The sequence below is a fragment of the Lygodium microphyllum genome, chromosome 15 (genome assembly GCF_053477565.2).
Source record: "Lygodium microphyllum isolate KBCC chromosome 15, Lygodium_microphyllum_v1.1.10, whole genome shotgun sequence".
NCBI lineage: Eukaryota > Viridiplantae > Streptophyta > Polypodiopsida > Schizaeales > Lygodiaceae > Lygodium > Lygodium microphyllum.
This window is the reverse complement of record NC_141149.1, coordinates 81,398,250-81,411,741: the sequence shown is the minus strand read 5'-3', so window position 1 is coordinate 81,411,741 and position 13,492 is coordinate 81,398,250. Positions and strand designations below refer to the sequence as shown.

At 46.4% G+C, this 13,492-nt stretch overlaps 2 protein-coding genes across 2 annotated transcripts; one reads left to right on the top strand and one right to left on the bottom strand.

Moving 5' to 3' along the window:
- Positions 1-5,616: 5,616 nt before the first annotated feature.
- LOC148024706 (uncharacterized) lies at positions 5,617-6,347 on the top strand. The gene is made up of 3 exons (XM_087693741.1): positions 5,617-5,875; positions 5,972-6,073; positions 6,166-6,347. The coding sequence occupies exons 1-3, from the start codon at positions 5,636-5,638 to the stop codon at positions 6,220-6,222; spliced, it is 399 nt and encodes a 132-aa protein (XP_087549867.1). The 5' UTR covers positions 5,617-5,635; the 3' UTR covers positions 6,223-6,347.
- A 1,192-nt stretch (positions 6,348-7,539) lies between these two features.
- LOC148024705 (uncharacterized) lies at positions 7,540-8,398 on the bottom strand. The gene is made up of 3 exons (XM_087693605.1): positions 8,012-8,398; positions 7,814-7,915; positions 7,540-7,721 (listed from the first exon to the last, which is right to left on the bottom strand). The coding sequence occupies exons 1-3, from the start codon at positions 8,396-8,398 to the stop codon at positions 7,665-7,667; spliced, it is 546 nt and encodes a 181-aa protein (XP_087549731.1). The 3' UTR covers positions 7,540-7,664.
- Between the last annotated feature and the right edge of the window lie 5,094 nt (positions 8,399-13,492).

Here is a 13,492-nt window from a genome sequence, read left to right as displayed (position 1 = left end):
AGAGGGAGAGTGCATTGTATCTCTCCCTCTCCCTTTTGCTTGGAGGATGTTTAAATCACTTTATTTTTTGCTTGTTTAGGAAATGAGAGAGAATGAGAGATAGAGAGGGAGAGGGAGAAAAAGAGAGGGAGAGGGAGAGGGAGAGGGAGGGGGAGGGGAAGGGGAAGGAAATGAGAGAGGGAGAGAAAGAGGGAGGGGGAGGGAGAGGGAGCGAGGGAGCGAGGGAGAGGGAGAGGGAGAAAGAGGGAGAAAGAGGGAGGGAGAGGGAGAGGGAGGAGGAGGGAGGAAATGAGAGAGGGAGAGAAAGAGAACGAGAGGGTGAGGGAGAGGGTGAGAGAAAGAGAGGGAGAGGGAGAGGGAGAGGGAAGGGAATGAAATTTAAGATAATATACGTATCGATAATGGTATGCAATGTGCTTTGCATACGGCCACGTACTTCATCAAAATTAACCCAAAATTATTGTTATAGAAGTGGAGATCCCTTAAATTGAGTATAGGATAATTTCTCTCAGGTCTTATGACTATGAGTAGAATTGATTGAAATAAATTTTATTTCTATAGTTGTAAAATTTCATAGATGGCGCGCATTAATTTTAAAATGGATTACTTATACTCAAAGCCGAGATATAACAAAAAATTATCTACCGGGACAAACAAATCGTTGAGCATGATACAAGGCCGAGATATAACATCGGAAAATCTCTCGACTACTATATACAATGCAAGGTTTATGGTCAACTTGCAAGTTGACGTACATCTCCAAAAAGCTATCCATTTAAGCCTCGTTTGCTGTAATGTAGATAAGATGGCAAACGAAGAAGGTCCTATTGTTCAAGACCGCGAGTCGTATCTTAATCAGCGTGTCCCATGTCCTTGCTCTCAATGCAAGTTGGCAATTAGACGAAAACGCCGATTGTCTATAGAACACGTACGACGATTTGGCGAGTTTCAACCTGAGATTATTGATCAGGCGATTGCAGATTTTCAGCAAACGGTATTTTCAAGTTAGCATTTTTCATGCATTGTACTCTCAAGCTAATTGAAAACCATACACAATAAGATTGGGTCTTGTTGGCAAATTTTGTGTCCAGGGGGGTGATGTCTCGACCCAAGGGGGAGTGCACCCTTTGCGGCCAATTAGAAGAGTTCGTGGACGTGAGATGGATGGATGGCAGGAGCCAATAGACCACTCGCAAGGCCCATCTATATCGTCAATGCCAGAGGAGACAGACAACCTTCCCGACTTGCCTACAATCTTGGAGCCTGAGATGGAGGCAATGATCGATGCATTGATTCCCATGGATGTTGAGACATCTGACCCGCTTAGAGAGGAAGCATCCATACCATTATATGATGGGTGCCGAGTATCTCGGTTGAAGACATTGCTTGCACTCTTAAGTGTGCAAGCGAAATACGGTTGGAGCGATACGAGTGTGACTGAGTTATTCAGGTACCTTGCATATAGACTTCATTGTTTTTTTAAAAAACAGTATTATTGTAAATATGGATGGATTTTTCAAGGTGTTTTATGATGTTTTCAGGTTATTGAAATATCATATATTGCCACCTGCAAACACCATGCCTGAGTCTCGTGATGATGCACGACATGTTTTACGGAAGCTTGGCATGGACTACAATAACATCCATGCATGTATCAACGACTGCATATTGTTTCGAGATGAATACGAGACTATGGAGACATGTCCAAAGTGTGGTGCTCACAGGTATCGACAGGACTTGCAAGGGCAGACCATCCCTCAAAAAGTCCTCAGACACTTTCCGCTCATCCCCCGCATAAACCACATGTTTCGCACGTCTGCCATGGCAAGCTTGACAACGTGGCATGTGCAGAATAGGTCTACGGATGGAGTGCAACGAATATCAGCAGATTCGCGCGCATGGAGCCACATTGACTCTACCTTCCCAGGCTTTGCGCGAGAGCCAAGGAATCTTCGGCTCGGTCTCGCCATGGATGGTGTGAACCCATTCGGTCTGCGCTCGACTTCTTACAGTGTGTGGCCTATAGTGCTTGTCAACTACAACATTCCTCCATGGCTTTCTACAAAGAAAGGACATCTCATCCTTAGCTTGCTCATCCCGGGCCGCTACAAAGTAAAAAATATGGACGTGTATCTTCGTCCATTAGTCGATGAGCTTAAGATTTTGTGGGAGGAGGGGGTCACGGTGCAAGATATGAGCAGGCGCGATGGTCGGCGGTCAGCTAACATTCGAGCCATTCTCATGTGGACGATGCATGACTTTCCGGGATTGGGAGAGTGCTCAGGTGAGCAGACCTTTGTTCACGCCGGTAATATCTATATTTTATTTCATTCAATCAAGTATTCACTAGGTCGTGGATCGCCTTGCAGGTCTTGTTACCTCAGGTTATCATGCATGTCCATTGTGTGGGCCACAGTTAGACTCCCGAAGGTCACGAACCATGAAGAAGATGGTATATCAAGGACACGCCGCTTTCTTGCCGGAGGATCATGAACTCAGGGAAGGTTTTCTTGGACGACCTCCAGCACGTATGAACGCTGCAAGCTGGTACGAGCTGAAAATGGTAAACCCGGAATCACATCCAAATGGAATGCGACGGTTCTCAGTTTTCTACGAGTTGCCATATTGGACCCACTTACAGGTCAACCACTTGTTGGATCCCATGCATATTTTCAAAAATGTGGGCAGCTTGCTATGGGACCACATCACAGGAAAGAGAGACACTATAGGGTCACGAATGGATTTAAAGGAGGTAGGTAAGATGGAGGCGCTTTGGCCGCAGTCGAGTGCTGAAGGGGAAGTGCAGCTTCCTCGCGCTCCCTGGGTTTTGTCTACCAAAGAAGAGCGCATTGTGAAGCAAGTAATCAAGTCTATCCGCACTCCGACGGGTATGATGCGTTCTCTCAGGTCCGCATTTTCTAAAGATGACCAAATGTCTGGGCTAAAATCCCATGATTGGCATAAGATATGTCAGGTTTGTGAACAGAATGGATTTTAATTAGCGTGGACATTTTGAAATTTGAAACGTGACCATTATTCTTAATGCTTTCTCATTTGTGGCAGTTTGTCCTACCGATCGCGATCGCGGGATGCCTAACTCCAGAAATTCGCGGGGCCATTTACAAGCTGTCGACTTTGGTGCAATGGATCTCACAGAAAGAGATTAAGACGTCCTCTATTGAATCCGCAAGGCGGGGAGCAGTTGAGACGGTCTGTCTCTTTGAGAAATACCTGCCCACTAGCATGCTCACGATACAAGTTCACCTTCTTGTGCATCTTGTGGACGAAGTGGAGATTGCCGGACCTGTCCATACGCGATGGATGTTCTTCCTGGAGCGCTTCATGAAAACCCTGAAAGGCTTTGTGCGACAACGAGCTCGTCCGGAAGGTAGCATGGCGGAGGGTTGGTTGGTGTCAGAGGCATTAGTGCATATCTCACAATGGCTACCAATGGTGGAACCAGACAATGAAATGCTATGGACGCTCAAGGATGATGACAGGCTGACTGGAGATGTGGTGGTTGGAAATGGGGTAGAAAAAAGAATGGATGCCTCAATGGAAGAGAAAGTGAATCGTTTTTGTATATTGCACCATGCCTCCATGGAGACGTGGCTCGCCAAGTACCAGATTGCAAGGCAAGATCGAGAGGAAGCGCGAGCTGAATTCCGACGCAGTACGCGTCACCGACCGATTCGATATCCCGAAGGCATGGAGGAGATGCCGCGGTTTATGTCAACACGATGGTTGCATGGAGCCTTGATCGCAGCATCCAGCGAAGGGGCAGAGGTCTCAATGGAGGAGTGGGAGTTCTCGAGGGGATGTAGTCCAAAGGTAATGAGGGGTTTAGAATGTGTCGTATCTGAATTTGTTTGCTACATCTAATTTGAGTGTTTCAATGTGCAGTACAAAATATATGGTGCAGCGTGGTCGCGCGGACGGCATTTTCGGGTGGAGCGTATTGACAAAATGCGCTCCACAATGGACTGTGGTGTCATGGCAAGGTTTGAGCAAGAGAGCCGGCGACGAGCAACGGATCCGAACACGGTTGTGGATGAGATGGAGTATTTTGGGAATTTGCAAAAAATTATTATGGTGGATTACCGTAGCTTCTCCATGATAATATTCGATGTGCAGTGGTTCAAAGTGGTACTTGGAGGAGCTGGCGCAACGGTTCGACGAGGTCCATCTGGATTTCTCGAAATAGATTCCGAGAAAAAATGGACGGATTTGCGCGACACCTTTGTGTTGCCGGCACATTGTGAACATGTAATCTTCTAGTCATTTGCTTGCTAATTGTAATACGACATGCTTTATGTCACAATGGTTCGAAGACGGTTTGTAAGTGTTTGTGAACAGGTAATCTTCTATCCAAATCCCCGACAACCTCGATGGTGGTATGTTATACCTTCAACTCCTAGAGGTGCGAGAGTATACGATCAAAGCGATGTTCCAGGCATAGATGAAGAATATATGCAAATAGAGGGATCGAAATTACAAGGGGTGGAGGCCACCGCAAGCTTGGAGCCCGCATCGGCTAACAATGATGGAAATACAGAAGTCGTAGAATTTTTTGAGAACGAGGCAGACTCGTTCTTTTGTGGTGACATGTCTATCGACCTTCCAGTGTATGCAGAGTTATGTCAGGAGATTAACATGGGACCATAGAATACTTCATTCTTGGAGAATTGTATTACTCAATTCGTTGTTTAGATCTTCCATAAAGGTAGATAAGATATGCATTTTAAGATGGATTTTTCAAAAATGATTTATATTAATGCGCTTTGTATAGTTTCAATTGATTATTCTAACATTATTTTTTATCTCTGCAGGTATCTTTATTTTCAGTATGAGTCGAGGGATGAGCGATGAGGAGTTTCAGGAGATGATGGCACGTATGTCTCCAGATCAGCTCGCGAGATTCAGAGAGATAGCAGATCAGGAGCTGTCTCGTTCTTCGTCAGGGCGCTCTGCTAGATCAGCTTCAGTGCGATCAGATGCTTCAGCTTCGAGCAGACGATCTCGACGCTCGCGACTTGGGCCAGAGGGAGGGACTGCGACTGCAGGAGGATCAGGGGGGTGCTGCTGTGGAGACACGGACGCGGTGTCTCCGTCTCGTCGTTCAGCTAGAGCTCGGTCACCTCCAGGATTTGTCACACCTGTGGGGACGTCCACTCCAGTTACTCCGGCTTTTGCGCAGCCGTCGGTAGATGTCACGCCTTTTGGTGGCACTCCTTTTGGTGGCACCCCCTCTGGTGGCACTCCTTTTGGTGGCACCCCCTCTGGTGGCACCCCTTTCAGTGGCACTCCGGGAGAGGGTACCCCCGTCGGTACACCGGATGTTCAGGGGTCTCCTGGATATGCCCAGGAGCGTGGACGGAGATGGGAGAGGGCCCATACGAGGCACACTCCTAGGGATTATGGATACCTAGTGGATGGCAGGTCAGGAGCTATCATCATGAATGATGAGGGGAGGAGGGTGATAGCTCGCATGAGGGAGTTGTGCCAACAAGTTTTTCGGCACAACGTCCTGGATCATTGGAGGAACATACCGGAGGGGAGCAAGGAGTACATAGTAGCATCCTTGCATGAGGAGTTCCCGGTGCCAGCCGCAGTGGATAGATTCTCTACGGGCTGGATGATGGATTGCATGCGTGCATACATGTCACATAGACGATCCGACGCACGCAAGGCAATCAAGAGTGGGGCTCCAAAGCCCGAGTGGTTAGATGCAGAGGACTGGCGCCGACTGAGGGAGGAGGCTACAAATTCGCCAGGACGTTGGAGTCAGCAGCGGGAGGCGGCGAGGGCACGAATCGAGGCCGGATCGGTACATCATCTTGGGAGTGGCGGCCACAGGACATATTTGGAGGACTTTGTAAGTTTCTCTTTTGTTTTGCTTATTTGTTTTTTTGAGATATTATTTGTACTGACAATCATATTTCTAACAGTTAGCATTTTGTTTTCTTTGCAGCACTCCATTACAAATCGCGATCCGCAAGGCCTTGAGACTCAATATGCAGAGAGGCACGGTCTCAGATCATTGATCGACCGATTGTACAGACGCGGCGGCGCAGTAAGTCTCTCATCTTTCATGTCCGTAGTTACCATGAGATATTTGAATGCATTATTGTATGGTGGATTGATATGTTGTTTCTTTTTCTGCAGAATCCGTTTGATGCTCCTTTGCAGAGGGACGAGCTTTCGGGGGACGACGATTTGTAGCTCGCCCTCGGATCCTTAGCGCTCACATACCTTTAGTTTTTAGTCGCCCGATCTATGTAGACATTTTCTATGTATTAGTGATATTGTTTTATGATTGTACCAATCGCATTTTATGCGATATCATGTATTTATTTCATCTATCAGTTTTATGATTTCAGTATAGATTCTTTTTGTTTGCAAACGCTTTGTATGCAGCAGTGCAGAAACTATTTTGTATGGCTCTCATACAGCACACAGTGCTATATGTGGCAGGGCAGCTTGCTGCCCTACCACAAAAAATGTTTTTCCTCTGTTACCGTCGCTATTTGCGTCGCAAATTTACTGCAGGCGTCGCTATTGTCGTCTCTATATGCGTCGCAAATTCTCTGTAACCGTCGCTATATGCGTCGCTATAAGCGTCGCTATATGCGTCGCAAATGCGACGCTTATAGCGACGCATATAGCGACGATTCCATGGCGTCGTCAATAACGACGCTTTTTGCGACGACGGGGGCAAATTTTGTTGTTTGTATTTTCGTCGCTTTAAACGTCGCTATAAGGTCTATATCTTGTAGTGAAAGAGAGAAAGAGAGGGTGAGGGTGAGGGAGGGAGAGGAAATGAGAGAGGGAGAGAAAGAGAGAAAAGTAAATAGGACCTTACAATAAGCTCATTCTAGGCTCATAGGGGTTAGGCCAATCCTCAACAAACCTAAGGGATATATGGCTAGAGAGCCCTAGCATACTTGTGCCTCATAGCATAATATTCTTCTTGCAAAGAGAACTCTCATACATGGGGCTTGTCGTAGCCTCCACCACGCAAATATACAACGAAGGCAATCAGCCTATCAATATGAAAAATATTTACCTTTCATAACGTAAATCCAAAAATAACTTTGGATATTCTATCACTACAAGATATAGACCTTATAGCGACGTTTAAAGCGACGAAAATACAAACAACAAAATTTGCCCCCGTCATCGCAAAAAGCGTCGTTATTGACGACGCCATGGAATCGTCGCTATTAGCGTCGCTATATGCGTCGCTATATGCGTCGCATATAGCGACGCAAATAGCGACGCATATAGCGACGGTTATGTAGAATTTGCGACGCTGATAGCGACGACAATAGCGACGCCTGCAGTAAATTTGCGACGCAAATAGCGACGGTAACAGAGGAAAAAAAATTTTTGTGGCAGGGGAGCAAGCTGCCCTGCCACATATAGCACTGTGTGCTGTATGAGAGCCATACAAAATAGTTTCTGCACTGCTGCATACAAAGCGTTTGCAAACAAAAAGAATCTATACTGAAATCATAAAACTGATAGATGAAATAAATACATGATATCGCATAAAATGCGATTGGTACAATCATAAAACAATATCACTAATACATAGAAAATGTCTACATAGATCGGGCGACTAAAAACTAAAGGTATGTGAGCGCTAAGGATCCGAGGGCGAGCTACAAATCGTCGTCCCCCGAAAGCTCGTCCCTCTGCAAAGGAGCATCAAACGGATTCTGCAGAAAAAGAAACAACATATCAATCCACCATACAATAATGCATTCAAATATCTCATGGTAACTACGGACATGAAAGATGAGAGACTTACTGCGCCGCCGCGTCTGTACAATCGGTCGATCAATGATCTGAGACCGTGCCTCTCTGCATATTGAGTCTCAAGGCCTTGCGGATCGCGATTTGTAATGGAGTGCTGCAAAGAAAACAAAATGCTAACTGTTAGAAATATGATTGTCAGTACAAATAATATCTCAAAAAAACAAATAAGCAAAACAAAAGAGAAACTTACAAAGTCCTCCAAATATGTCCTGTGGCCGCCACTCCCAAGATGATGTACCGATCCGGCCTCGATTCGTGCCCTCGCCGCCTCCCGCTGCTGACTCCAACGTCCTGGCGAATTTGTAGCCTCCTCCCTCAGTCGGCGCCAGTCCTCTGCATCTAACCACTCGGGCTTTGGAGCCCCACTCTTGATTGCCTTGCGTGCGTCGGATCGTCTATGTGACATGTATGCATGCATGCAATCCATCATCCAGCCCGTAGAGAATCTATCCACTGCGGCTGGCACCGGGAACTCCTCATGCAAGGATGCTACTATGTACTCCTTGCTCCCCTCCGGTATGTTCCTCCAATGATCCAGGACGTTGTGCCGAAAAACTTGTTGGCACAACTCCCTCATGCGAGCTATCACCCTCCTCCCCTCATCATTCATGATGATAGCTCCTGACCTGACCGAGCTCTAGCTGAACGACGAGACGGAGACACCGCGTCCGTGTCTCCACAGCAGCACCCCCCTGATCCTCCTGCAGCCGCAGTCCCTCCCTCTGGCCCAAGTCGCGAGCGTCGAGATCGTCTGCTCGAAGCTGAAGCATCTGATCGCACTGAAGCTGATCTAGCAGAGCGCCCTGACGAAGAACGAGACAGCTCCTGATCTGCTATCTCTCTGAATCTCGCGAGCTGATCTGGAGACATACGTGCCATCATCTCCTGAAACTCCTCATCGCTCATCCCTCGACTCATCCTGAAAATAAAGATACCTGCAGAGATAAAAAATAATGTTAGAATAATCAATTGAAACTATACAAAGCGCATTAATATAAATCATTTTTGAAAAATCCATCTTAAAATGCATATCTTATCTACCTTTATGGAAGATCTAAACAACGAATTGAGTAATACAATTCTCCAAGAATGAAGTATTCTATGGTCCCATGTTAATCTCCTGACATAACTCTGCATACACTGGAAGGTCGATAGACATGTCACCACAAAAGAACGAGTCTGCCTCGTTCTCAAAAAATTCTACGACTTCTGTATTTCCATCATTGTTAGCCGATGCGGTCTCCAAGCTTGCGGTGGCCTCCACCCCTTGTAATTTCGATCCCTCTATTTACATATATTCTTCATCTATGCCTGGAACATCGCTTTGATCGTATACTCTCGCACCTCTAGGAGTTGAAGGTATAACATACCACCATCGAGGTTGTCGGGGATTTGGATAGAAGATTACCTGTTCACAAACACTTACAAACCGTCTTCAAACCATTGTGACATAAAGCATGTCGTATTACAATTAGCAAGCAAATGACTAGAAGATTACCTATTCACAATGTGCCGGCAACACAAAGGTGTCGCGTAAATCCGTCCATTTTTTTTCGGAATCTATTTCGAGAAATCCAGATGGACCTCGTCGAACCGTTGCGCCAGCTCCTCCAAGTACCACTTTGAACCACTGCACATCGAATATTATCATGGAGAAGCTACGGTAATCCACCGTAATAATACTTTGCAAATTCCCAAAATACTCCATCTCATCCACAACCGTGTTCGGATCCGTTGCTCGTCGCCGGCTCTCTTGCTCAAACCTTGCCATGACACCACAGTCCATTGTGGAGCGCATTTTGTCAATACGCTCCACTCGAAAATGCCGTCCGCGCGACCACGCTGCACTATATATTTTGTACTGCACATTGAAACACTCAAATTAGATGTAGCAAACAAATTCAGATACGACACATTCTAAACCCCTCATTACCTTTGGACTACATCCCCTCGAGAACTCCCACTCCTCCATTGAGACCTCTGCCCCTTCGCTGGATGCTGCGATCAAGGCTCCATGCAACCATCGTGTTGACATAAACCGCCGCATCTCCTCCATGCCTTCGGGATATCGAATCGGTCGGTGACGCGTACTGCGTCAGAATTCAGCTCGCGCTTCCTCTCGATCTTGCCTTGCAATCTGGTACTTGGCGAGCCACGTCTCCATGGAGGCATGGTGCAACATACAAAAGCGATTCACTTTCTCTTCCATTGAGGCATCCATTCTTTTTTCTACCCCATTTCCAACCACCACATCTCCAGTCAGCCTGTCATCGTCCTTGAGCGTCCATAGCATTTCATTGTCTGGTTCCACCGTTGGTAGCCATTGTGAGATATGCACTAATGCCTCTGACACCAACCAACCCTCCGCCATGCTACCTTCCGGACGAGCTCGTTGTCGCACAAAGCCTTTCAGGGTTTTCATGAAGCGCTCCAGGAAGAACATCCATCGCGTATGGACAGGTCCGGCAATCTCCACTTCGTCCACAAGATGCACAAGAAGGTGAACTTGTATCGTGAGCATGCTAGTGGGCAGGTATTTCTCAAAGAGACAGACCGTCTCAACTGCTCCCCGCCTTGCGGATTCAATAGAGGACGTCTTAATCTCTTTCTGTGAGATCCATTGCACCAAAGTCGACAGCTTGTAAATGGCCCCGCGAATTTCTGGAGTTAGGCATCCCGCGATCGCGATCGGTAGGACAAACTGCCACAAATGAGAAAGCATTAAGAATAATGGTCACTTTTCAAATTTCAAAATGTCCACGCTAATTAAAATCCATTCTGTTCACAAACCTGACATATCTTATGCCAATCATGGGATTTTAGCCCAGACATTTGGTCATCTTTAGAAAATGCGGACCTGAGAGAACGCATCATACCCGTCGGAGTGCGGATAGACTTGATTACTTGCTTCACAATGCGCTCTTCTTTGGTAGACAAAACCCAGGGAGCGCGAGGAAGCTGCACTCCCCCTTCAGCACTCGACTGCGGCCAAAGCGCCTCCATCTTACCTACCTCCTTTAAATCCATTCGTGACCCTATAGTGTCTCTCTTTCCTGTGATGTGGTCCCATAGCAAGCTGCCCACATTTTTGAAAATATGCATGGGATCCAACAAGTGGTTGACCTGTAAGTGGGTCCAATATGGCAACTCATAGAAAACTGAGAACCGTCGCATTCCATTTGGATGTGATTCCGGGTTTACCATTTTCAGCTCGTACCAGCTTGCAGCGTTCATACGTGCTGGAGGTCGTCCAAGAAAACCTTCCCTGAGTTCATGATCCTCCGGCAAGAAAGTGGCGTGTCCTTGATATACCATCTTCTTCATGGTTCGTGACCTTCGGGAGTCTAACTGTGGCCCACACAATGGACATGCATGATAACCTGAGGTAACGAGACCTGCAAGGCGATCCACGACCTAGTGAATACTTGATTGAATGAAATAAAATATAGATATTACCGGCGTGAACAAAGGTCTGCTCACCTGAGCACTCTCCCAATCCCGGAAAGTCATGCATCGTCCACATGAGAATGGCTCGAATGTTGGCTGACCGCCGACCATCGCGCCTGCTCATATCTTGCACCGTGACCCCCTCCTCCCACAAAATCTTAAGCTCATCGACTAATGGACGAAGATACACGTCCATATTTTTTACTTTGTAGCGGCCCGGGACGAGCAAGCTAAGGATGAGATGTCCTTTCTTCGTAGAAAGCCATGGAGGAATGTTGTAGTTGACAAGCACTATAGGCCACACACTGTAAGAAGTCGAGCGCAGACCGAATGGGTTCACACCATCCATGGCGAGACCGAGCCGAAGATTCCTTGGCTCTCGCGCAAAGCCTGGGAAGGTAGAGTCAATGTGGCTCCATGCGCGCGAATCTGCTGATATTCGTTGCACTCCATCCGTAGACCTATTCTGCACATGCCACGTTGTCAAGCTTGCCATGGCAGACGTGCGAAACATGTGGTTTATGCGGGGGATGAGCGGAAAGTGTCTGAGGACTTTTTGAGGGATGGTCTGCCCTTGCAAGTCCTGTCGATACCTGTGAGCACCACACTTTGGACATGTCTCCATAGTCTCGTATTCATCTCGAAACAATATGCAGTCGTTGATACATGCATGGATGTTATTGTAGTCCATGCCAAGCTTCCGTAAAACATGTCGTGCATCATCACGAGACTCAGGCATGGTGTTTGCAGGTGGCAATATATGATATTTCAATAACCTGAAAACATCATAAAACACCTTGAAAAATCCATCCATATTTACAATAATATTGTTTTTAAAAAAAACAATGAAGTCTATATGCAAGGTACCTGAATAACTCAATCACACTCGTATCGCTCCAACCGTATTTCGCTTGCACACTTAAGAGTGCAAGCAATGTCTTCAACCGAGATACTCTGCACCCATCATATAATGGTATGGATGCTTCCTCTCTAAGCGGGTCAGATGTCTCAACATCCATGGGAATCAATGCATCGATCATTGCCTCCATCTCAGGCTCCAAGATTGTAGGCAAGTCGGGAAGGTTGTCTGTCTCCTCTGGCATTGACGATATAGATGGGCCTTGCGAGTGGTCTATTGGCTCCTGCCATCCATCCATCTCACGTCCACGAACTCTTCTAATTGGCCGCAAAGGGTGCACTCCCCCTTGGGTCGAGACATCACCCCCCTGGACACAAAATTTGCCAACAAGACCCAATCTTATTGTGTATGGTTTTCAATTAGCTTGAGAGTACAATGCATGAAAAATGCTAACTTGAAAATACCGTTTGCTGAAAATCTGCAATCGCCTGATCAATAATCTCAGGTTGAAACTCGCCAAATCGTCGTACGTGTTCTATAGACAATCGGCGTTTTCGTCTAATTGCCAACTTGCATTGAGAGCAAGGACATGGGACACGCTGATTAAGATACGACTCACGGTCTTGAACAATAGGACCTTCTTCGTTTGCCATCTTATCTACATTACAACAAATGAGGCTTAAATGGATAGCTTTTTGGAGATGTACGTCAACTTGCAAGTTGACCATAAACCTTGCATTGTATATAGTAGTCGAGAGATTTTCCGATGTTATATCTCGGCCTTGTATCATGCTCAACGATTTGTTTGTCCCGGTAGATAATTTTTTGTTATATCTCGGCTTTGAGTATAAGTAATCCATTTTAAAATTAATGCGCGCGATCTATGAAATTTTACAACTATAGAAATAAAATTTATTTCAATCAATTCTACTCATAGTCATAAGACCTGAGAGAAATTATCCTATACTCAATTTAAGGGATCTCCACTTCTATAACAATAATTTTGGGTTAATTTTAATGAAGTACGTGGCCGTATGCAAAGCACATTGCATACCATTATCGATACGTATATTATCTTAAATTTCATTCCCTTCCCTCTCCCTCTCCCTCTCCCTCTCTTTCTCTCACCCTCTCCCTCACCCTCTCGTTCTCTTTCTCTCCCTCTCTCATTTCCTCCCTCCTCCTCCCTCTCCCTCTCCCTCCCTCTTTCTCCCTCTTTCTCCCTCTCCCTCTCCCTCGCTCCCTCGCTCCCTCTCCCTCCCCCTCCCTCTTTCTCTCCCTCTCTCATTTTCTTCCCCTCCCCCTCCCTCTCCCTCTCCCTCTCCCTCTCCCTCTCTTTTTCTCCCTCTCCCTCTCTATCTCTCT